Source organism: Narcine bancroftii, chromosome 14 (genome assembly GCF_036971445.1).
Source record: "Narcine bancroftii isolate sNarBan1 chromosome 14, sNarBan1.hap1, whole genome shotgun sequence".
In the NCBI taxonomy this organism is placed as follows: Eukaryota; Metazoa; Chordata; class Chondrichthyes; order Torpediniformes; family Narcinidae; genus Narcine; species Narcine bancroftii.
Window position 1 is genome coordinate 7,982,994 of NC_091482.1, and position 25,869 is coordinate 8,008,862.

A 25,869-nucleotide genomic window follows, 5' to 3' on the forward strand; every position below is an offset into this window, starting at 1 on the left:
AAGATACATCCTCACTATGCTTTTATTTTCCCCAATAATTTTTGGGGCAACACATTATCAAATACCTTTTGAAAAATGTTGGTACAGATGACCAAATCGAGGTTGGCCTTCAATTACACAAACGCAACTTCTTCAAAGAAATCCAAATGGTTAAATTTGATTTCCTTTTTACAAAACCATGTAGACTTTGCCTGATTACCTTCCATTTTTCACAAGTTCAATACTAAAATATGTTTAATGATATCTTCCAACATTTTCCATTTGACTGATGTTAAGCTAACTGGCTTGTAGTCTTCCTGCTTTACAACTCCCTCCCTTTTTGAATAAAGTCATCTCATTTGTCATTTTCTAATCTTATGCCAGTTTCTCTGAATCTAAGGGATTTTGGAAAACTAATACCATAATAACTACTTTGTTTAAGCCCTTGATATGAAGCCAATCAGGACCCAAAAACTCATCTGTCCACAATTTGTTCAGTATCACTTCCCTGGTGACCTTCAATTTCTCTCTCCTTCCAATCCCCAATTTACAGCTACCTCTGATATGTTATGTACATCCTCTGTAGTTAAACAATGGAGCCAAATTACTGTTTAATCCATCTGCCATTTCTTTCTTCCCCTTTAATGGATTCCCCAGGATGAGAAAAGACTTGATTGCAATATTTAAGATTCTGAGAGGTCTTGAAGGGGTGGGCATGGAGAGGATATTTCCGAAGATCAGCTTTTCTACAGGCACTCGTTTTGGGTTTTTTTTAATAATCTAAAACTTAACATCTGTTTTTATATTTAGGGCAAGGTTAAATCAGTCTCTCCTAATGGAAAAAAAACATTGTTTGGTTTACTGATCTGTCAACCGTGTTTGTGCAATTATATGCATTTCTACCTTTAACCTCTTGTAAAACCCCCCTATTTGTCACTGAAGTTCAACCAAGCTGAAGATCCTTCTGCTCAAATCCAGTTTACAATAAACACTTTGTCATGCCATCAGTAACAAGAAATATTCTTATGGAAGCTATTGTGAAGTTCATGAGCTGACAAACAGTTCAGGAGCCACAGCATCAGCAATAAAATTATTCCTTCAATTTGCTGAATTAATAGATTCATTTTATGCTGACCCACCAATTATTTGCTCATCAGAAAAAAAAATTGTTCGCTCCTGGGATTTGAACCCAAGTACATTGCACTCACCTGGTGGAGATACGGCTGAAGACAGCATTGAAGTTATTACAACTCAGGGAGAAGAGAACCCCAGACGCAGAGTTGCGGAGTTGCGCTATGAGTTGGTTTCCTTCACGGGACATGTGGATGAATTGGCAAATTTCTGGCAACAACTGTTTAACAAGCATGGTCTCATCGAGCCTCATTGTATCCTTGGGCTGCTACCAAAAGACAATAAAATTAAAACTTACAGGTACACGCAAAGCTTAAAATTTTACAGTTATAAACACACTCACAAGAACAAGCTTAGTAATTCTGTAGAATCTGGAATTCAATCAACCAGAAATCCAAACAACTGGCCCAAAAAAGGAAATAAATAAACTTTAAGTAGAACTTTAAAATTGTAAAAGTAAATGTTCTCCGAAGCAACACACAACCCTTTGGTGAAGATGAGAGCAAACATTCACCTAGCGGAGCGCCCACAGCAACACTTTGATTAAAGTTGCATTTAAATAAAATGGCATCACCCAGGATGAAGAGCCCACCGATGGCACTCACTGCTGGGGACAACTCTCCCAGTCTAATAAGAATTTTTATCTTCAGTTGTATTAGAAATATTAGTAAGGCTTTAATCGGTAAACATGGGGAAGGGCCAGTTAATTACAACGGCAGCACAGTTATTGTAGTGGATAGCACAAGGCTATTGCAAAGCTAGCAACCTGGGCTCAAAGTTAAATTTTGTAACCTGCAGGAATTACCTGTTTAAAGTGAACTGTACATTATTAAATGATACAATACAGTACTTATTTTTGTTTTCAAATCACTTTACATTTTGCACTGTCTTTTTTGATTTCAAACTGTGTATTTTTAATGCAGGTGTATTAGTTAGCATGGTAACAGTGTGTCTCAGTCAACCGGAAAATTTGTATAAGCGGCATCTTAATCCCCGAAAGTGCTGAATAATGGGGATTCTTCAGTATATTCAGTTTTGATGATTTAAAAAAAAAATCAAAATTAATATTAATTGCTGCTTTCAATTAAGCAGCCCAATTCTAACAAGAGGCTAAATAAACATCAAATCAACAATAAAAAATGAAGAGACCAAAGGGGTGGTTGCTACAAGGGGCCATCAAATGGACTCTGAAGATTAAGAATTCTTCAGAGGGTCCAAACATCTGGAATAGTCCTTAGCAAGAAACTCTGGACAATACAAAAAGGCCCAGAAAATTCTGTCCTGTTAACCTCTTCTAGTTCTGTAGAAAGACAACTGTAATTTGGAATAATATTGCACATACAATGTAATAAGCCACTCTAAAGTACTTCACTGGATAATAATCAAGAAATAGGAGACATCAACAGAAGGCAATATCAGATAACAGAGAAGACAATATCACAAACCAGAGCTTGGTTGGAATGGCCTTAGCCAAGAAAGACGCAAAGGAAGAGGCCAGGCCTTAATCCTCTGGACTCTGGTCATTTTTCATAATATATAATCCAGAATGTGTCCATGAGTAAACAAACACCAGTACAAACCAGCTGGTGGATAAGGGGGTTTGGGGGTGGGTGGGGAGAAGAGGGAGGACCAGTCCCTGTAAATGGGGACATGGGGTCCAAAGGGTTAAGGGAGTGAGAGGAGCATACTGAAGGGACAATGGTCAAGAGATCAGAATTTTAACTTGGAGCTAGCATAGGTCTGTAATCACAAGCTTTATAATTGGATAAGACTTAGCTTGTTTGGAAACAAGGGAGTCCAAGTCTGGACAACCTCATTCAAATCAGATGTGACAATAGGTTTGGACAAAGTGCACAACAATAGTCGAGTGAAAATATCTCAAAATGTTGAGATAGTTTGAAGTTCAGTGAACAGTTTGAATTCCCCTCAGATGGTTACAAGAGGATGAAGGTGAAGTCTTGGGAAGACATTTACGATGAACAAAGAACTCAGCTCAGTCTTCCCAATATTTATTGAAAGGGAATTTCTTATCTCTTAGAGGTTAGAATGCAACTTGATGGTAGAGACAGCAGAGGAGTTGAGAAGAGAGCTGAATATCAGTGAGATTTTGGGAGAGTGAATGAAGTATTTTTGGTAGGTGTGGGAAGGGAAGCTGTTGGGAGATTATTGATTAGCTTTAACTTTATAGACAAGAATAGATGAGAAAGGGAGCTGGTTGGACACATCGGAATTGTCATTTCCCAGTGGTCTTTTCACAGTGAAATACACCAGCATGCCCTAATGTTTCCTGCACATAGTTGGGAAGTCAGTCAATCATGAAAATAAATTAAATATATCCAAGGAATATTTTAACTGAAGTTCAAAACTTGGCTTTGTCTCGTGGCAATTAGAAAACCTTCTGCATTATATCCCAGAAGCAACAGATTGTATTAAAATTAAATACATTAGGGCTCTATCTTTGGGCCCAGATGTAATCCCAACAGAAATTCCAAGACCTGCAGAACAGAATAAAGCAACACCTGCAAAAGACATATTTAACTACAAATGATGAGCAATTCACCTCCATATTAAGAAGAGGACAACATTTCTGACGCCTGGATCTTTCACTTATTAAATGATTTTATATAAAAACCCAAACTTCAAATACAATCACAGAATAGAGGTAAATGAGTAGGCCATTCAGCCCTGCTCCATATTCAATACTATCATGGCTGATCATGCAACTCCAGGATCCCATTGCTGCTTTCTCTTCATACCCTTTGATCCTTTCCCCTTTAGAATCTACCTAATGAACTGGCCTCAACAACTTCCTGCAGCAGGGAGTTCCACAAGTTTATAACTCTGAGTAAAGAGTTTCTGTTCATCTCAGTTCAAAATGGCTGACTCCATACCTTTAGACTGTGATACCAACCCCCCCCCTTCAGTTGTCCCAGACTTCCCCAACATCAGGAACCTGTCTTGCTCTGCCACAATGTCTTGCATCACTACAAGATCGCCTCGCATTCTTCTCATTTCCACAGAGCATAACTTATTTCATATGTCAGTCCTGTCATCCCGGGAATCAGTCTGGTGAACCTTGGCTGCACTCCCTCAATAGCAAGGATATCCTTCCTCAGTTTGGGAGACAAAAATTGCACATAATTCTCAAGATGTGGCCTCACAAAGGCCCCAAACAACAACATTTAAAACAATAGAAGTTTTCTTGATACATGACAGATTCAGTGTGTGATGAAAGTCATCCCTTTTAAGATGTGTTAGTGAAAATAGAAGATATGAACAGCCCATGGATTTAAAGATCACCTTAAATTAGTTAAACTCTGTCCACATTTCCTCTTCCAAAATTGATTTGTGCAGAGTCTTGTCACACTTGTGGCCAGGGTCCTTAAGTAATATAACTGAATTGGTTGCTCTCCATCTCATCTTAATGAGGATTAACAGTTTGACAGGGAGTGGGTGCATGAGAAATGAGTGAACTGACATGCACATATTCAACCAGCCATTAATATGCCTTACTTCATCTTTCCCTTGCTGGAGTCTGATTGTTGCCTCTTGTCACACAATAAACTCATGAATGGCAGAATTAATAGGAGACCATGTATGGCTCAGGCTCATGCAGCCTTTGTCAGTTCATCTTTCTGAAGCATCATCAAGCAACATCATGTATCACAAGGCTACTTCCTATAAAAGGGTTTTAGCCAGGAGATAATGCTTCGTCTATGAAAATACACAAAAGATGCTGTAGACTGCTCTTTGCAAAAAGATTTGCTCCAATTGCTCCAAATTAATTTAATATTGTTATGAAACTCATTAACATTTGACAAGTTGGCCAGCAGAGTTAAAAAGTGCCATAAGACCATTTAACTTCATCAGAAAATAAAAATTACTGATTTCCTGAGTTAAATTAAGAGATACATAGATTTTCAGTTTCATGCGCCCAATTTAAACTTGACCAATCATCCTCAAAAACAGAGGAAGCAAAGGGGATTGAGAGGGTGCATTTTAACCCTTTGGACTCACTGTCTCAGTTCTCCAACACTTCCAACAAGAACATATTCTCTGTGTACCCCTTTTCTGGGAGCTAATTCAAAATGATTAAACTTTCAGGGTTGTGTGTAGGGAGGTAGCTGAAATAAATAACTTTTTAAAAAATGTGTAACACTGAATTTCCTGGCTTCTTGAATATGCTTCTACAATAAATTCATCACCTAATGACAAGCTGAACACCAACTTAATAATTCAAAGTTCAAAACAGATGTCAGCTGTTTCGTCTTCAGTTTTCCTTTTTTGTGTGTTTTTTTAATTGCTTTTTTTTTCTAACATTAAGCCAATCCTGCCCGTCTGCTTTGAGGTCTCATTTTCTTTTTCCACTGGCCTTTCAAAAAATTCACCTCTTCAGAACATCTCATGTTGAAACCTTCATTAAAATGCCAATCACCTGCAGGCAGAGATTTCACATCCTCTCCCATCCATAACCTCCTACACCTCCTTCAACTCTGCTAACTATATTCTACTGCTCTCCAAGAACAAGCTTATTTGCTCTTGCCTCCAATTTAAAATTCTTACCATTTTACTTAAACTTTAATTGCCTCCCCCTCCTTATCCATGATTAGAAAATTCTCCATCCCTCTCAGCCAGCCATTCTTCCTGTCTCACCATTGGCACTTATACCCATATTTCACACTCTGTAATTACCCACTTAAACACCTCCAAATCCCCATTTTAAAAATGCTTCGCAAATGCAAGTTGTCAAGACCTTCAAACCCATCTCTTTGATCAAGCTCCAATGAAAACCCATGGCATGACCCTAACAAGTTTACTGCCATGTTAAATTTTCAGTTATACTTTTACAGGGATATTGAAAATTCAGGAACAGACCTTTCGGCCCTTTGAATCCATCAAGAACCCATTTTTTTCACCAACTCTACCCTAGCCTATTTTAGTCTCCCTCCAGAATGTACGATAACATAAAAATCAGAGGCAATTTAAAGTGGCCAATTAACTTCCCTGGGTGGGGAAGGAAAAAGTACCCAAAGGAAACCCACATAGAGAAGATGTACATTCACTCCTGCACCAGATTTCATGATTGAATCCAGGTCAAGGAGCTGTGAAGCAGCTTATCCATTGTGCTGGTTTCAGTTATTTAGCTTGTGCCACTTTTTTTTTTTTTTTTTGCAGCATATCCTTGGGATGCCAACCATTATCCCCATCAGGCAAGCTATTATTTCATTGCAACCCCATTTTCATTCTAAGTGCATGACCAACCCAAATGAAACACACAAACTTGCTGGAGAAACTCAGCAGGTCACAAGATCACAAAAGACAGGAGCAGAAACAGGCTATTCAGCCCATCAAGTCTGCCCTGCCATTCAATCCATTTCCCCACTCAGCCCCATTGCCTGGCCTCCTCCCCATAACCTTTGATGCCCTAGCTAAACAAGAACCAATCTCTGCCTTAAATACACCCATGCAGCCTCCATGGGAAGAAAAGGGCATTACACAAACGAGCGAGAGAATGCTGTGTGACTGTTGAGTTTCTCCGGCGTGTTTTTGCACTGCACTCAATGCAGGTGTCTGCAGACTTTCTTCTTTAACTAACTAACCCAAATTCTTCCTGTAAAAACTTCAAAAATGAATGGCCTTTTTCTATCATCTAGCCATCCACTAACAAGCTTTCAGCAAGATGAATTAATAAAGAACATAGAAACCTTCTTCAATTCTAAGCCCAAACATGTTTTTCAAACTGTTGTCATGGCAGCAATAGTGCAACCAATGTAAGGCTCACAACTTAGAAATTCAAAATTTTTCTGACAGTAAACTTGACTCTTAGCTCTGGCAAGATGACTAATATTTCAGGAACTCCAGAGTGGTGGATTGAAAATAAAGAAAGCTAAAAGCTAGTCTAAAACCAGATGGAAGCAAAGCAAGCGGGAATACTTAAGGCCCAACACCTGTACTCCCACGTGGTTCCAATTTTTTTTTTGAAGTTTAGATTTCAATGGAATGCTTAAAAAATTGTAATCCCACCCTGGGAGAAAGGATTGGCTTCATAATATTTACAAGGAAACACTGATCCAACATACCATTCATCTAACGTAAATGGCCAGAGGCAGTTCAAACATTCTATCATCAGACATTTGGAGGAGACAACTAAATGTCCAAGTTCCACATTTCTAATGAGGTGAATAGAGAACAGGGAGGAGGATGTACAGCAGGTTCACATGAATGTGGATTAGCTGAGTGAATGGGGAAAGGGTGTTGTCAATGGAAGGCACCTCAAAACAAAAAGGGAAGTCACCCTCTTGGATGCTCAAAACAGAAAAATAGAGATTTTCTTTCTAAATGGGTAGTGTCAACCAATGTTCACGTTCAAAGGGATACATCGAAAGTTAACAAGCAGTGCAAACAAGCAAAAAGACAAATGGTACACAGGCCTTTATCAGGAATAGGAGCAAGGATGCTTTACCCCAATTGAATGGGGTTTTGGTGAGGCTACACCTGGAGTCTCAAATACAGTTTTGGTCTCTTTTGCCAATAAAAGATGTACTTGCCTTCCAGGAAGTGCATCAAAGATTCACCAGACTGGCTCACCATCTGAGAAGAGAGAAAGACTAGGCGTGTATTCTCCAGTTTGGAAGAATATCTCATTGAAACTTAAAAAAAAATCCTTACAAGCCTAGGCAGCCTAGATACAGGGAGGACAGTCTAAATCATGGGATCACTATCTCAGCATAAGGAGTAATCATTTTAGAAAAGTAATTTTTTTTCCCATATGAATCTCTGGTATTTTGTCTTGAAGGCTCAGTTAATGAGTTCATTCAAAACAGCAAAAGATTTCTGAATTAAAGGAATCAAGACAAGTGGAGTTGAGCTGGAAAACGGTGCCTTGGTCTGGATGAATGGCTGAGAGGGCTTGAAGAACTGGATACCCTTCTCCTAATCTAAGAATGAACTGGAACCCTGTATTAAATTTGACCCACACTGTTGCTTTGTTTCTCTTCTGGTTTATCTCACCATCCTGTGCGACCAAAAATAAGACTCAACCCGCTGAGTTCCTCCCAGCAGGTTGTTTATTGCTGGTCCTCAGCTTGCGCATCGAGATGACAACAGAAGAGATTCCACCAGCTTCTCGTTATTCACTCCTCCATCAGCTACAAACAGGGGATGCAAATGTTCTGGTCATTGTTCTATTACAATAAGATCTTTCAAATTTCTAGAGCATGGAGCTGTATTCAACTTGACATCCCCCCCTCCCAGACACCAAGCCAATCTGATGAATTTTTTGCCACACTCCTTTGAAGTACCTCCTTTTCTTAAGCAAGGAAACCAAAATTGCACACAACACTCCAGGTGCAGTTTTCGGTTACCTGAAATTAGGACATTCAATAATCACATTATTGAATTGGAAGCTTCCCAAAAGGAATACAAGATATGCAAGTTATCAAAGTGGAATATCCATCCCTCTCTCATACTGCTTTTGTACTGAGAGGTAACTGATGCTCTCCCACCCACACTCACATATCGACCCAGTTTTCTTCTCCCTTTGTTCACTTATCCCATCCCTCCCAACACCTGATTCTGTCTGCCCTTCAGTCCTTCCCCATCTGTTTCCACCTATTCCCTATCAGCCTCTATCCAACCAATACGCCCCCATATATTGTTCAACCATACAGGCAATCTTTCCTCTTCCCACTCTGTCCTGTCAACTTGGACCTCTTTCCTCCAGTAATGCTGATTGACCCAATGCATTCTTACTGGTTTTTTTTTAAAAAAACCCTTTATTCCAGTGTCTGCAGTCTCTTATCCCCAGCCTTTCCAATCCTGTATTCTACTCCAAGCAGCCATTTCTTTCCTGCAACGTGCTGTCAAGAAAAGTGCATAGTACTCAAGCTATAGTCACACTACATTGAATATTGTTTTCACATAAATCTCCCCACTTTCGTCTTGTGTCTGCAAATGCACACTTTTAAATTGCTAGGTTTTTGCTGGCTTCCACTGTTCCACCGTGAAGAATCCATGAACATACACTGCTCTACATCTTCGTATCCAATTGCCATTTTTGTCACAAAGAACCACAACATGGAATATTTTTTCCAGAACTTATTACTTGGTAGTGAGCCTCATAATGTCCTACCGGACAAACACGTTTGCCAACAAAGCAAAAATCAGATATTTTGTTACTTACCCCTGCAAGACACTTTTCCAACGTATCTAATATTATCAGCTGTGAAAGATACAAGTTCCTCTCAGCATCCGCTCCAAATATTCGCTAGAGAAGCAAAGCAAAATATCAGACACTCCTCACTGTACTGAGCAGCAACATTCAGAACAGGACCAAAAAGGTGAACAGTTGCACAAGGCAAATTTTGACCCATTGACATGCTTTTGCTCACTTGAGATCTTCCATGGGAAGTTAGTTGTTGATTTTAAATTTACTTGTATACACTAAACAGCAGATGTTATTAGCTGCACTCACTCTCTCACCATTAGAATGATGTTCTTCACTCCATTAACAATATTCTGCGCGATGAAATTATTGTGCTTTCATCAATCATTGAAGATCTGAGAATGATGCTTCAAATCCATAATTTGAATGATTCAAATGTAAATCACAGGCTTCAGATATGGGTAACTTAAATGTAAATCACAGGCTTCAGATATGGGTAACTTAAGGAGAGACTCCATAAGTTGATATTATAAAACTGTAGCTCATTTTAATTTTTAAAAATCCAAATTCTAAACATTGTTACACTGATGGATCAGTCAACTGGCGTTATCCTATGTAACAGAATAAAGTATCTTTTTGAACAGAAGCTGATTAAATGATATTACTAGCTAGGCAGGGTTTAAAATACATCAAATGTACAAATGGAGACAAATAATAGTTTAAAAAACATTAAAATTTTAAAATACAAACCAAAAAATGCTACAAGTACTCAAATGATCAAACAGCACCTTCAGAGTGAAGAATCAACTTTGCAAGTCAATCTCATCAAATTTTCAGACAAGAAATTTTAGCATTGATTGCCCATGAATCAAACGGACCAGATGACAATAAAGCAGCAGCTCAGAAGCTAGAACACAATGCAAAATCAACTTCAGCTCCACATTCATCTGAAATTATTGTCATCTGATCCCCAAGGTCAAACTGCCAATTTAAGGCCAAGCAATTTTTTTTCTAGCATTGTCTCCTATTGCAAAAATGCATGAAAAAGTTGCATTTCACCACCTCCTTTAAAGCATTTATTTGTTTAAAATGGAAGGAAGAAAATAGGGTGTGTTGAATAACAGATGCTATCTATGCTTTCCCTCTTTTGATCCACTAAAATGGTCAATATAAACTCAGCTTCTATCAAAATGGCAGCAGTGTCCAAAATTGAGGGGGGGTTCCTCATTTATCTTGTGGCCTTTGATAAAGTGTATTGCTTCAGTTGATCAGCTGTAACAATTTCACAATTACAATCAAAAGCACCACATACCCAACTATCTCCAATGAATAGAGGAGTAAATCATGACAGTCTGCAAACACCGTGGCTGAAGTAGGCAAACAGTGTACTTTATATTGCAAGGATACATAACCAACATTTCAAGTTTGAGCCCTTCATCAAGGTATGAGCAAACTGAAGGCAGATGCCTGAATAAAATGGCGGGGAGAGGGGCAGGAGGAAGAGCACAGGCCCCAGACAAGAGGTAATAGGTAGATAATGGAGGGAGGGCACTCCAGCAAACAGGTGGTGGTGGAGGGGAATGGCTCTGTAATTCTCTTCCCCCTCCCCCTCCCTTATCCACCTATTACCTCCTACCTGTGGACCCATGCTCCTCCCTTTACCATATTATTCAGGAGCCCTGCCTACTTTTTGCTTGTACCTTGCTGAAGGACTCATGCCCAAAATGGTGGTTATCTTTGCTACATAAAGTAAACTGTTCGACCTGCTGAGGTTCCCCAGCGTTGTGTTTTCTCTCATACAGGTATTCAAAGCTTCTCCACTACAACCTATTCCTTTTTTTCTTTAAAATCAGATCCATCCAGAGTTGATTTAATCTGGGGAAAGTATAGCAAAGAAGTAAGTTATGGGCTTTCCAAAGTTACTGGCATTGGGCCTCCGATAGACATGCATGACTTGGAGAACGGGACCAAATGCTAATAAAAATATATTGAGAGAAAATGCAAATTGTGTTGAGGTCACAGAGAGTCGGCAGAGAAATATAGATAGGACAAGCAAATGGCAAAGATCTGGCAGATAGAAGCAACGTCAATAAATGTGAGGTCATCCAGCTTGGAAAGAAAAATAGTGGATTGAACTATTATTTAAGTCGTGAAAAAATTGGAACTTGCAGTTGTGCAGACCGTGTTTGGGCATGAATTGCAAAAAGTTAGTTTGCAGGCACAACAGGCCATCAAGAAGACAAATAGAATTTAAATTTATTTTCAAATTTAAATTTAGACATACCACATGGTAACAGGCCATTTTGACCCACAAGTTCGTGCCAAAATTTACACCCCATTAACCTACACCCCCAGTACATTTTGAACAATGGAAGGAAACCAGAGCCACAGGAGAAAACCCACGCAGACACAGGGAGAAAATACAGACTCCTTACAGACAGCGTGGGATTCAAACCCAGGTCCCAATTGCTGGCGCTGTAAAAGCATTGCGTCAACTGCTACACCAACCATGCTGCCCTGAATGTTGGTCTTCATTACTGAAGAGACTGAATTCAAGATCAGGGAGGTTCTGCTGCCAACTGGACAAGACACTGGTGAAGCCACACCTGTAATACTGTGTGTAGTTCTGGTCTTCTTACTTGAGAAAGGAGATACTGGCTTTGGAAGCAGTGCAGAGGAGGTTCAACAGGCTGATTCCAGAAATGAAAGGGTTATGTTATGAGGAGAAAGCAAATGGCCTGGGACCGTACACAATAGAGTTTAGATGGACAAGATATTAAAAAATTATGTATGGAATAGACAAGATGGAAGTAGGGAGATTATCGAGACAAGAAATATGGGACAGAGCCAGAGAACCATAGAACATTACAGCCCTTCTAATCTGAGCCAAACTATTTTTCTGCCTAGTCCCACTGACCTACACCCAGTCCATCACCCTCCATTCCTCTCCCATCCATATATCTGTTCAAATTCTTCTTGTATGTTAAAATTGAGCCCACATTCACCATTAGCTGGCAGCTCATTCCATACTCCCACCACTCTCTGTTAGAGGTTCCCCTAAACCTTTTCCCTTTCACCCTTAATCCATATCCTCTGGTTTGTATCTCACCTATCCTCAGTGGAAAAAGCCGACCTACATTTACTCTGTCTATCCCCCCCTCATAATTTTAAATACAGGTATCTTTATCTAATCTACCCTCATTCTACGTTCCAGGGAATGAAGTCCTAACTTGCTTAACCTTTCCCTTTCATTCAGTTCGTGAAGTCCAGGCAACATCTCTGCACTCTTTCAATCAGCCTCAAGATTCAGGAGTACAATTAAGACAGAGTTAATTAAGGACTACTTCTTCCAGAGAGCATTGAATCTGTGCAAGTTCTAAGTCCAAGGAAGGAGTGGCGACGACATCAGTGAGTTCATTTAAGACGCAGATAAGAGTTTTGAAGAACCTGAGAATGAAGGGTTATGGTGGGAATGGGCAGCTCTTGAGTGAGTCCACAACCAGATCTGTCAATGGAAGAGCAGGCTTGACAGGCCAGATAGTCTACTTGTGCTGTTATTAGCAAGTCTACCTTGCCCCTTCCCACCCATAACAGTCACATTTCCCATTGGAATTCTATCTTGGAAACTTACCATATTATTTACATTTTTCAAGATGGTGGTGAGACCACTTATGACCAGGGAAAACTTGTACTTGGAAATATTGATGAGACATTCCTTGTTGTGTTCAGTACTAACTTTGGAATGTGTATTCTGCTGCCCGCCTTTAATTGGAAGCTGGAGGAAAAAAAAGGTGAATATATGCATCAGACTTCATTGTGCTAATGAGACGCAACATCAAGCAAATGTCATTTATAATGATCTCAGTTCAGAAACAATGATTTGTCAATGCACAGGTAATGTGAACAACAGAATACAGTGAAACCCTTGGTATCCAGCACCTGTGGGGATTGGTAGATGCCAGATAGGTGAATTTTCTGATTGAAAGAGATTGCACGTTGCACGATTGGCAAGCTGTGCCAATTTTAAACTTCTGCATTTTTTACCTCTATTTTTCTGCCAGATGCTTGAATTCTGGATAACAGAGGTTTTACTGCAGTTTAAAACACCAATTTATCATCAATGTTTTCCCAAACAGATCAATATATACATGTGCCCATTATTTCTGGAAATTCATCATTTGAAAATCATCCAAAGTACACCTAGTTCATAATCACCCTTTACAGAAATGTAACTAAGACCATCATATCAAGGTTCATTTATCTCCTCCATTTGCTCACCTGTACAAGACATCACCTAACCAGACATCTGCCCAATCGGCTAAACTCTCCCACTGAACCAATGGAATGAAAGCAAATAATGTCAGGCAGGGGAAGAGAAGTAAGCCAGGTCGCCTCATTGGACCATCATGATTAATGTAGATATTAGCAAGGAACAGGCTCCATGAAATTTCCCTCAAACATTACAATCAATTGAAATTTAGTAACTTACAAAGAGTTACAACCACTATCAGAAAACAGGAAACTGCAAATGTACAAATGGAGCCCAGAATTCTCCGTGATCCCAGACTTAACTGCAAGACAGATGGTTTTATTTACAGTTAACTTCCTCTGAGACCTCACTTGGAGAATTGTGAGCAGTTTTGGGCTCCTCATTTAAAAAAGGATGTGCTGATGTTAGAGAGGGTTCAGAGGAGGTTCACAAGGATAATTCTGGAAATGAAAGGTTTAACATGTGAGGAGCATTTGACAGCTCTTCGCCAGCACTTGTTGGAATTTAGGAGAGGGGATCTCATTTCAACATTTTGAATGTAGAAAGGTATGGACAGAGTAGATGTAGAAAGGTTGTTTACCACGGTGGGAGAGTCCAGGACAAGAGGGCTCAGCTTCAGGATTGAAGGGCATCCACTTAGAACAGAGATGGAGAGGAATTTCTTTTGCTAGAAGGTGGGACATCTGTGGAATTTTTTGCCACAGGAGGTTATGGAGGGCAGGTCAGTGGGTTTAAGGCAGAGTTGATAATTTTTTGATTAGCCAGGGCATCAAAGATTACAGGGAGAAGGCTGGACAGTGGGACAGAGTGGGAAAATGGATCAGCTCATGATTAAATGGTGGGGCTGACTCAATGGGCTGAAAAGCCTACTTTTGCTTCCATGTCTTCTGGTCTCGTGGAAATAGTACCATCCTTCAATCTACTTAAATCCTCTTAATTGTAGTTTCATCAATCATCTCATTTTTCCAATTCTGTTCTTGCTAGCTTTTCCTTCACTCTTAAAAGAACGTCCTCTACAAAAGTCCATTAAATTCAAATTTATACTGGCAATTTACGGTATTTTCTATGTACATTTTAATATTATCCTCCAGTGAACAGCAAACAAAATGGAGAAACAAAAAAAATTGACCCAATTAAACACATTTCACTAAAGTTATTAGAATACAGGTTTGATATGTAATAAGTGGGTAGGCACTTTACAAACTTAAGCAGAATATAATTCCAACATATTAAAACACATCCTGTAAAGTGCATTACATCAAAAATTATGAATTATTCACTGTATTTTTGCTGAACAATGATGGGACAACCAAGATAGTCATTTTTAGCAATCCAGTTATCTACAGAAGTCCTAAAATCCTGGATTGGGTCAGCCTGGATTTTTGGGCAATACTTTTAAAATTCAAATTCAAGGAGGAATATAGATAAGATGAACAGGTTATTTTTTAGTTTATTCATTAGCAAATACAGCATGCTTCATTTAGAAAAACAAGCAGCTTTAAAGAAAATTAAAGTCAACAAAAATGTAAACAAACTTTTTTCACGACAAGAGCAGGTAATGCTTGAAATTGTTTAAAAATGAATATTGTTAATGAAACATACAACATACAAATGAATTTCTTTGTGATAGGATTACCTGTATTAAACATGGTCACTTGTTGCCACTGTGCATCTGTGGTGCTTACACATGCACACACGCACAGAAAATCCCGCTAAATTTAAAAAGTAAGAATTTTTTGAAAAGTCCAGATTCTTGTTTTTTTTGCATCTGGATTTTTGGACTTCTACTATACATCAAAAATTCCACATTCATCACCTCAAAGATTAGAAAGCAGTGCAATTAGGTAAATCTGCCACAAAGTAATAACGCCCTTCACACAGATGACAGAAGAGCCTTCAGAGGAAGAGATTTTTTTTTTAAAAAAAACAGGAAGTTTACACAGGCAGCTTGTTTCATAAATTTGGAGATAGGAATTTGTAAAAATAGAAAACCAGGTGATGCAAGATTTTCTGTTGTACAAAAGCCTCAAATGAGGAATTCATGTCCCATTATCCACAATTTTCAAACATATTCAAATGGTTTTTACATTCTATGCGCAATGAAGGATTAATGTTTTTTTTAAAATGCTTGAAGGAACTTTCATATATATCATGTCCCAGCCGTCAATAATCACTTTTGTCCCTTTTGCCCAGCCCAGGAATCAGAGCTACCAAAATCTCTCTTAACCATTCCTTTACCAGCTTGCTGCAGGCATTTATTGCTTTCGTTTCCTTTTCTCTACCAGTTAGCTTCCGAGGAGGTACACCACATTGCTTCCTGTGACAAATATCACAAGGACATTGATGGCATTGACTAACTTGGAAATTTGGGGATTTCAAAACTAGTTTTATCTTTGACCAAAATTCACAACTGTTCACCAAAAACTTCAGTGCACTAACAGCCAAAAGATTTGGTGGCTATAACACCACTTTCAAAATATTTCATTGTGGCATCAGCCAACAGATTATGCATTTACATTTTATTTTGAAGTTTGCAAAACCAACAGTTTTCATTATTATTATTGATAAGGGTGGCACGGTTTGCATTGCGAAACACCTTAACAGCGTCGACGATTGGGACCAGACACTGTCTGCACGGAGTTCGTACGTTCTCCTTGTGTCTGCATTAGTTTTCTCTGGGGGCTCCAGTTTCCTCCAACCCTTCAAAAATGTACCGGGGTATAGGTTAATGGAGTGTCATTTGGGCGGGATGGACCCATAGGGCCAAATTGGGCTGAATATCTAACTTAATATGTCTCATGATCAGTTCGACAGTTCTACATTTTAAAAAAAAGATGCTTATAAAATTGCTCGTGGTTGCAAATGGATCATAGCGATTTTTACAAAGGGAAAATCTGCATCTTTTCATTTACTTCTCAATGATCAATGTCTTTAATATTTTTAGATAAGCAAGAAATGTTGCTAAACCACTGGGAAAGATCTTTGCTAGTTTTTGAATGGTATCCATTGCATAGACTAGAGTGTTGGTGAGATCCTGAAGACTTGGGTACAGTTTTGTTTTCCTTATCTTCATAGCCAACCAAAAAGATAAAAATTTATCTGAAGATCTTTCCAAATACTGCTTTCCACCAGGCTTCCATCAATTGTCACAAGCTGGCATTAAAAGCTCAATTCGACGCTTGGTGTAAAGTTGACTTTAAAAGGTGCTGCTCTTTTTCAATATACATAGGGTATCATGGTGCAACCACATTAACCTAGATTCGTTCACACAATGGTAAGAACTTAAATGAAAGAAGAAAAGAAATGGGAGACACAGCCCAGAGATACAAAGTTATTCAATTGCGTGCAAAATTTAGGGACAAGATTGAAATCAAATCTGAAGTGAGATTATGATATGCAAATATCTAAAAACTGGACAAGCAGACTGGAGCTTAAAGGGATGGTCTTTCATTACATTGTTTGCAGTCAGCTATTTAAATAAGGCCAATGTCATTTCATCCTATCAAAGCCAACACAATTAGTCATCATTCTGCAATAATTAGATTCTAATTTTTCACATGAGGCAATTTTGAGTCCATAGAACATACAGTACATTTGGCCCACCCATTTACACTATTCCTTCATAAATCCCTTGGTTAAAACTTTCTCAACATTCGCAACTCTCCCCAGACACTGCCACTCACCTACACACTCGGGGCAATTTATCTTTGGGATATTGGAGGACACCCCCTCAGTCACAAGGAAGACATGCAAATTCCACACAGACAGAACAGAAGCTTGATCTCTGGTGCTGTGAGGCAGAAGTTCTACTAGCCCATGCCTCTGTGCCACTTTGATAACTGGGATTCTTGATAACTCACTTCTTGGATGAAGAATTCAAAGATCGAGAGGTTTTAATACTGAAAACAAAAATAGAAACTATGTGGAAGTACATCTCAATTGAAAATTATTTTCAAGGATGTGGTGTAAGTTGATATTCATAATGTGAGTCAATACATGTTATCTCCCACACTGTAATTGTACTTGGCCCTTAGATAAGCTCAGTACTTGCCAGGCGTGTTTGTCATGGTTGTGTAGTTACCTTTGTCGGGAGGAGGAGAATGAGTGTGTCAGAATCAACCATGTGGCAGTGAGCTTTAATATTTAAAATATTACATCTCAAGACACATGAATGTGTTTAACTTACATTTTAACATATTTATGTAAATATGATCCATGGTCCTGGAGAAACGCTATTTCAACTTTACCATACAAGCATGGTATGAACGATAAAAAGGTGACTTGACTTCAGCCAATAAGAAGGTCAGGAGAGTTTAGATGGGTGGTGTTTGGTTGAGAACTCTTGGTCACCTATCTCGCAATGAAACATTTCCACTTTTTAATTGGAAGGTCGTCCTTTCGCCATTTATACAGACCACCAGCCTCATACACATACTGCGAATAAAAGCACACATCTCTACTTGCTCAGAGAGATTCAGCACTTGGGACTTCATACTACAATTTTCATCATATGGTACCATCCAAGGAAAGGCAAAAGCTGTGGCCAACGCCCTGTCCAGGCATGACATTGATGCCTTACACGCAAATACCACCATGGATTTCACCACCATGGCTTGTACACAGCACACTGATCCTGATCTCATCCAGTACTGCCGGAATAACTCTGGTCTCCATCTTCAAGATGTGACCCTAGATGATTCGGGTGAAAAATTAATCTTAGGAAAGCCTTTTGTGCCAGCAGCAAGGAGGTGGGAGATCTTTGAGTCTCTTCACAATCTATCACATCCTGGTAGAAGAGCATCAATCAAATTGGTTATGGAACGTTTTATCTGGCCTCATGTTGAATGGGATGTTCAATTCTGGGCAAGGACCTGCTGGTCGTGTCAACACTGGAGGATTTTATTGTTCTGAATTCCTGTTGCCAGAAGTGCACCTAGGCTTGATAAGCTCGCTTGCACCATCTCTTATCACGAGTTAAGACCAGACAACCAGGTGGCAGGAGGCCATTCCTATCACTGACATCTCTGCGGAGACCATTGCCAGGGCTTTCGTGGATCACTGGATTCCATTTTTCAGTGTTCCAGGCACTATAACAATGGATTGAGAGTCTCAGTTCAAGTTGGCATTGTTCTGAGCTCTCACGGATCTATTGGGCACTACCCATATTTGCACTGCAGCTCATCATCTGCATGCCAATGGACTCATTGAGCAGTTCCATCGACAATTGAAGGCAGCATTAACAACTGAATGGAGTGACTGCTTGCCCATGGTTATCCTTGGACTGTCTACTGCAGTTAAGGCAGATCTTGGATGTTCAGCGGCAGAGCTAGTATATGGTACTACGTCAACCTTGCCAGGAGAGCTTGTGAATCCAAGTCCAAGCACAACATGATGATCTGGCGAGTTAAGTTGATGGTCTTCAGGAAAATAAGAGACGACTCCAACCTACTCCTACGCGGCAGTTGTCACTTGCAGTGTATTTGCCGAATCATTTCCAACACTGGACTGTGTGTGTGCTCCAGCACGGCACTGTTCACAAACCTCTTCAACCCATTTACGATGGTCTTTTTCAGGACTTAGGACACCACGGGAAGACTTTTCTGATCATCTGGAATGGAAAAGATGACACGGGTTCCATCGACAGGTTGAATATCGACCGTTCATGTTCTGTATCAGAGCCAGAGGACCAGTTGCACCCTTGCCAGTCGGATTGTGCATCGCTTGTCGTGCACTATCGTACAAGGTCAGGCCGAACTGTCAGCCCTCCGGACCTTCATGTAACGGGACAGTTCCAATTAGTCACCTCCTTGCTTGGCTCGGAGGTGGGGGGGGTCGTCATGATCGTGTTATTACCTTCATCGGGAAGAGAGTGAGTGGCAGGATCACCCGTGTGGCAGTAAGCCAATGAGAAGGTCAGAGGAGTTTAGCTGGGTCGTGTTTGTGGAGCAAAGGTAAAAGAAAGTCAACTTCATGATGTGCTGAACGAAACGAGGATATTCTTTATTTGTTTGTAAGCTGCAGTAAATTAATGTTGTTACATGTTCAATGGCACATTATAGGAAACTACTTTTACAAAAGGATGATAAAAAAATCATTAGATGCCACCCACTTTTCTTTTTCTCCTCAATAAACTCCAAATACAGCCTCTCTTCCTGACTTGCGACCTATACGACTTACAACCAGAAAAGAAAAAAAAACTTACGTATAAAAATGATGCTTGGTTGTGTGTCCACCAGTGCCAATGACTTGTATGCATATGATGGTGACCGTCAGATGATATCCCAGCATTGTGGACATCACAGCATCTCTTTCAGTTCTCAAGATAAAAGAATGCTGTACAGGTACAGCAGTCTGTCAGGAGAGCATGGGGCAGTGGGATTGGTATGCAAACATACTTCCAACTTGTGTCCATTTTGAGATATGAACAGAACTCTTGACGCATGATAAAATTCAAATCCTCTCTAATAAAATGCACATATTATTTAGGATGCAGGATTATTTACCTACTTATTTTCCAAGGGCCAACAGTCACCTCTAAATATTCAAACTAGCAGATGCACAATGTAGTTTATTCTCAGCTAAAGACGAGAAAGATCAGATGTCCTCCTGAACAAATGGAAATCACTTAATTATGCAATTCAGAATACTAAAAGCAAATGTCAGAGCTATCTGTGGCAACATTTAAGTTCTCCTTCACATCCATATGAAAGTTTTGTACTTCATAAGACTAGCTCTCAAAGCTTTTAACTGGTTTCTAAACAAAAGCTAGCCTGTTAGCACTTCCAAACATAAAATCCTATATAATCTCGCAACCATTTGTATTGGACCCAAACTTCATTGCAATAAGAGCTGAATTCCAGATGCGAGACAATAATGATTTTTCTGGACATCAAAACAGCATTTTAACCGTGGAACTGAGGAGGTCCTAACAAAAGTGAAAAGTCAATCAAGAGTCATAGTCCATTACAAAAGGCAGGTCTTTCGTGACAAAGAATCTCAGGAATAGGCTCATGTATTGGCAATTCTGGAATAAGCTTCCTATATATTCCATATTTTATTACTACATAAAAGGTCACTTTAGTTCTTCAAGTTTATTCTGCCTCACAGTTTGATCCAAATTTCTCACTAATGATTTTGAGGATAATAATTTCAGCTTGCCTGACATCACTTCTGGCCACTGCCCTAGGTCCAATACTCCTCTTCCTTCTGTGAGCCACTGAACTTTTTTTTTCAATTCACATTTCTCTGGATAATGCTTTAGAGAATATAGATTATTTCAACAAGACAAAAGTCAAACTGGATAAAGCAATCCTCAACCCCATGTTCTCCATCAGAAAATTCAGAGGTGAGAAACTTCCCACTCGAGTTCCCAAAGTCTTTCTACCATCTACAAAGCAGAAGTCAGGAGTGTGCAACAATCCTTGCAAACTTCACCATGGAGAGCATTCTGACTGGTTGTGTCACTGCCTGGTATGGAGGATTCAAATGCACAGGAGAGGAATGGGAGAAGCTCAGCAAGCACCATCACAGCACCAGTCTTCACTCCATCGAGGACATCTACAAGAGCCAGTGTCTTCAGAAGGCTGTCTCTATCCTCAAATACCCTCACCACCCAGGCCATGCCCTCTTCCTACTGTGACCATCAGAAAAAGGTACGGGAGCCTGAAGATGAATACCCAGCACCACAAGGACAGCTTCTTCCTCTCTGCCATCAGATTTCTGAACGGACAATGAATCACAGACATTAACTCACTTTCTTGTTTTTTTTTTGCACTAATTTATTTTATCTCCAATTTTACAGCAATATTTGCACTGTAATTCTGCCACAAAACAATAAATTTCATGACATGCTCATAACAATAAATTCTGATTATACAGCTCCAAAAACACCCAAGCCATTCTTGCTGTTACCGAACAAAATACAACAAACTAGGCGACTTAAGAGTTTTTGTAATGTTGAAACAAGGCAACAATAATGAAAATTGCCTTCCTAACCATCATTTACATTCTTTTTTACAAAAAGTTGCAACCTTAAAACAGAAGAGCAATTTGATTCAACCTAAAGGTTATCAACTACAAAATGACATTCCATGGGTCAAATAAAGATGGTCGATTCCTTAATCTGAAAAGTGTTGAAACTAGATTTTATTCCAACATTAAAAAGGTCAAATACCTGAAATAAGCATGATCTAAAATGCACTGCAATTAATTTATTTACAATCTGCACAGTTAAGTCGAGAGCACTGAATTGAATCAAATGCAGCTTTGACCTCCAAATACAATTCTGTCTTTTCTCTGCCATGACTATTTTCCAAGCCCATTTTCAACAAGCCTTTCAGAAGGGGACAGGAGACTTGTACACACAACATACAACTTGTTAAAACTGATGTTAAAAGGTTCTGCTCACAAAACAGTGGACACATTGTTTTTGCTTGCATGCAGCAAATTCCTTAAAGGTCATAGACCAACCATTTCCCTCATGCAAAAAGCCAGAACCCACTTGTACGAACTCCCAAGGATCAGGCCACAGAAGACGATCAAATGAATGTGATTGGCTGAATTTCTATCTGAAAATAGTGCAGAAATGCTCACTGGATTAACTCTTCAATGGCTACAGTGATTACAGCCTCAAAATACCAATAACCAACTATTTTGTCTGTTTGAGAAGAGTACTTGACATCCTAACTTGCACTAAAAACACACCAAAATGCCAGAGGAACTCATTTGGTATTTCAGCATCCATAGGAGACAAGGAATAACCAGATTGAGCCAGAAAATAGGAAATCTGGAGGACAAGTTCAAACCAATAAAAGATGTTAATTAGACAAGGGGAGAGGTGAGAACATGTCTGCGCAAAAGGAGGCAGGGAAAAGGGAGGGAGACAGAGCTGGGAAAAGCAAAGGGGAAGAAGTGAGGAGTGCGGTTAACAAAGCCAGAGAAGTCGATATTAATGCAATCCGTTGGAGGGTGCCCAGTTGGAAGATGAGGTGTGGTTTCTCCAATTTGCAGGTGTCTTAGTCTTGCAGTGCACAAGACCACGGACACACGTCAGCAAGGGGAATTGATATGGGTGGCCAATGGGAGATTCCTGTGGCGAACAGAACTGAGCCACTCCACAAAACGATCTTCCAGTCTGCGCCAAGTCTCCCCGATGTGGAGGAAATTGCAACGGGAGCATCGGATGCAGTAGATGACCCCTGCGGATTCACAAGTGAAATATTCTTGCGCTTGTGGGGTCCCCGAATGGTGGTGAGGGAGGAGGTGTGGACACAAGTGGAGCATCTCCTACAGTCACAGGGGAAGTAGTAAGGGAAGATTAATGGGGAGGGAGAAGAGGATAAGGGAGTGGTCCTCCCGGAAGGTGGAAGGGGAATATGTGTCTTGTGGTGGAATTATGTAGTAGGTGGCAGAAATGGCAGAGGAGGATGTGATGGATGCAGAGGCTGGTGGAATGATAGGTGAGATTGAGGATTGCTGTACTTGTTGCATGTAGGGTCGGAGGATGCCAGGGCAGATATGTGGGTACTGGAGGATATGCAGGTGAGGACAGAGTTGATAGTAGAGAGAAAGCCAAGTAGTTTGAAGGAGGAGGACATATGACAGTCGGAAGAATTGAGAGAATGGAATGAAATCCTTACTGGGGAATGGTTGTGAAGAGGTGCAGTTGAGGTAGCTGTGGGAGATGATGGGTTTGTAGAAGATGTCTGTCAAGAGTTTGTCTCCCGGGATGAAGACAGAGTGATCAAAGGAAGGGAGTGTGCTGCTGGAGATGGACTGAGTAAATTTGAATTCTCCAGCTAAAATTCACTTGGTCCTTCTCTAGAGCAGTTCCCTGAACTCGATCGCCTTACATTCATCACTGACATTCAATCCCTGTACATCCAGGTCTCAAAGCCCTCCGTTTCTTTCTAGACAATGGATCCAACCAACTCCTCCACCACCACCACCCTCCTCCTCCTCCGACTGGCAAAACTAATTCCTCCTTTGACTCATCCCACTCTCTCCAGGTCAAAGGGGAAACCATGGGTACATGCATGGGCCCCAGTTATGCCTGTCATTTTGTCGGCTACATCGAGCAACCCATGTAACAAGCCTACACAGGCAAGGCCCCTCAACATTTCCTCCACTATGTCGACGACTACTTTGATGCTGCTCATGTACCCATGATGAGCTCGTTGATTTCATCCACTTCGCTGGAAACTTCCACTCCGACCTCAAATTCACTTGGTCCATCTCTAGCCACACTCTGACTTTCCTCAATCTCTCCATCTCAGGAGACAAACTCTTGACAGATATCTTCTACAATCCCACCAACTCCCACAGCTACCTCAACCACACCTCTTCATACCCTGTGCCCTGTCAGGATTCCATTCCATTCTCTCAATTCCTCCATCTCATCCACACGCATCCATCCTCCTTCTTCAAATTACGTGGCTTTTCCTCTACCTCCATCAACCCAGCCCTCACCCGCACATCTGCCCTGGCCTCCTCTGACCCCAAGCGCAACAAGGACAGGATTCTTTTTGTCCTCATTTATCACCCCACCATTGACACAAAAGAAAGGCCCTTCTTTAAGGGGGAGGCGGGGGGGGGGATAATCAGAACTCTGCTCCTTCAAGGTTGCCACACCTACTTCAAAGGATTTTCTTTAAATCTGATGTTAGAAGCCAGCTCTTTCAAGGGATCTCGGTTTCCCAACATGGTTTTAGCAGATGGATTAGAAAAGTTCCAAATTTCTTCCTGATACATGCAAAGATTGGTAAACCCATGTTGGAAAGACAGGGGAAGGTTGAAACCATATGACCCATTGAATTTATCAAATGTAGAGTTCTTTGAAATGGTGGGAATGAGACAAAGGAGGAAGTGAGATAAATCCATGTTAGCAGGAGGTTCAATTCAAGCCTGCATTATCTTATTTTAGCACAGCACATTTGCACCTCAATTCTGTTGCAAGTTTAAGAAAATTGAATCAATGCTGAAACTAATTTTTAATTTGTCTTGGACTCAAGATTATATGGTACGGTTAGCATAGGGGTTAACACAACGCTGTTACAGCACCAGCGATCGGGACTAGGGTTCAAATCTTGCACTGTCAATAAAGAATTTGTATGTTTTCCCACGTCTGCATGGGTTTTCCCCAGGGGCTCCAGTTTCCACCCACCATTCAAAACGTACTGGGAGTTGAAGGTCGATTGGGTGTAATTGGGCAGCTGAAAGGGCCTGTTACTGTGTTCTATGTCAAAATTTTAATTTTAATTTAATTTAAAATTTAATACTGCTGCCACAATTTTCCACAACCCTGCACCCACTCCCACCCCCTCCCCCACCCAAACATTTGACATTCTGGGTTGGAGAATGCAAGAGGCAAATTGCAGGTTTTCACTATTCTAAATGGCAGGTCAGTAATTCAGCCAATGTGTCAAGCTACCATTTAAGGTTTAGAATGAGATGATTTTAGACGAAACATGTGAAGGTAAGAATTTACCTCAAGCAGTGATTTTGGGAGGAGTCACGTGATGGAGTAGTGGCCGGTCAGGGAATTCCAGCCCTCTCCGGAAAAGTTAAAAAAAAACGCACAAAACACAAAAGGTACAAGAGTAAAAATTAAAACAAAGTAAAAATAAAGGTGAGAAGAAAATGGCAGCGAAGAGAGAAAAGTCGAAATCAATGGGAAGAAGAGAAGAAGAAAGAACGTCGGAAGAAGAAGGTGAAGGCCTTACCTGTCCGAGGAGGCCCGCCGCGGAGAGAGAGGCCCGCTCCCTCAGGTCGGTGGAAGTCCCGGGCTCGGGACTACAAAAATGGCTCGCAGAGCCGAGTAAAAGTGCGCATCCGCGCATGAAAAAAAACACACTGACGGGAGGGGGAAACAGCTGCGGAGTCAATCTCCACAGCTGAGAGAAACACCTGCAACACAGCAACAGGTGCAGAACACAGACAATAACGAGAACAAGAAAGAAGAGGGTAAAAAGAAAACAAGGAAACAACAGATGGTCAAGCCAGAAGAAGAAGAACAGAAAGAAGTGGAAGAAGAAGAGAAAGGCAAGACAATGGATGTAGCTTTTTTTAAAGAGTATATGGAATCAGTGAAAGAATGGCAATTACAAGAATTTAATGAGATAAAAAGAAGAATTAAGAGTGCAGAAGAAAGAATGAATAAAATAGAAATGGTCATATCAGAGATAGGAAAAAGAGTGGATAATGTGGAAGAACGAGAAATAATCGTAGAAATGGAAGTAGAGGACTTAAAAGAGAAATTAGAAGAATCTAATAAAAAAGTTAAAGAGGCACAGGAGCTGTTAGCTCAGAAGATAGATATAATAGAAAA

The 25,869-nt window shown here is 40.2% G+C and overlaps 1 protein-coding gene across 9 annotated transcripts in view; it reads right to left on the reverse strand.

Annotated features, from left to right (window-relative positions):
- The window catches only part of LOC138749437 (neurofibromin), a 277,305-nt gene that overhangs the window by 218,131 nt on the left and 33,305 nt on the right, over window positions 1-25,869 (reverse strand). For 6 of the 9 annotated variants that reach the window (XM_069910754.1, XM_069910751.1, XM_069910749.1 and 3 more), the window contains 3 exons: window positions 12,906-13,049; window positions 9,293-9,376; window positions 1,188-1,378 (listed from right to left, as the gene is read on the reverse strand). In XM_069910754.1, coding sequence (XP_069766855.1) covers window positions 1,188-1,378; window positions 9,293-9,376; window positions 12,906-13,049 — 419 coding nt within the window. Of the gene's footprint in view, window positions 1-1,187; window positions 1,379-7,658; window positions 7,702-8,121; window positions 8,259-9,292; window positions 9,378-12,905; window positions 13,050-25,869 lie in introns of those variants that run through there. The other 3 variants (XM_069910758.1, XM_069910756.1, XM_069910755.1) reach the window with 3 other exon arrangements.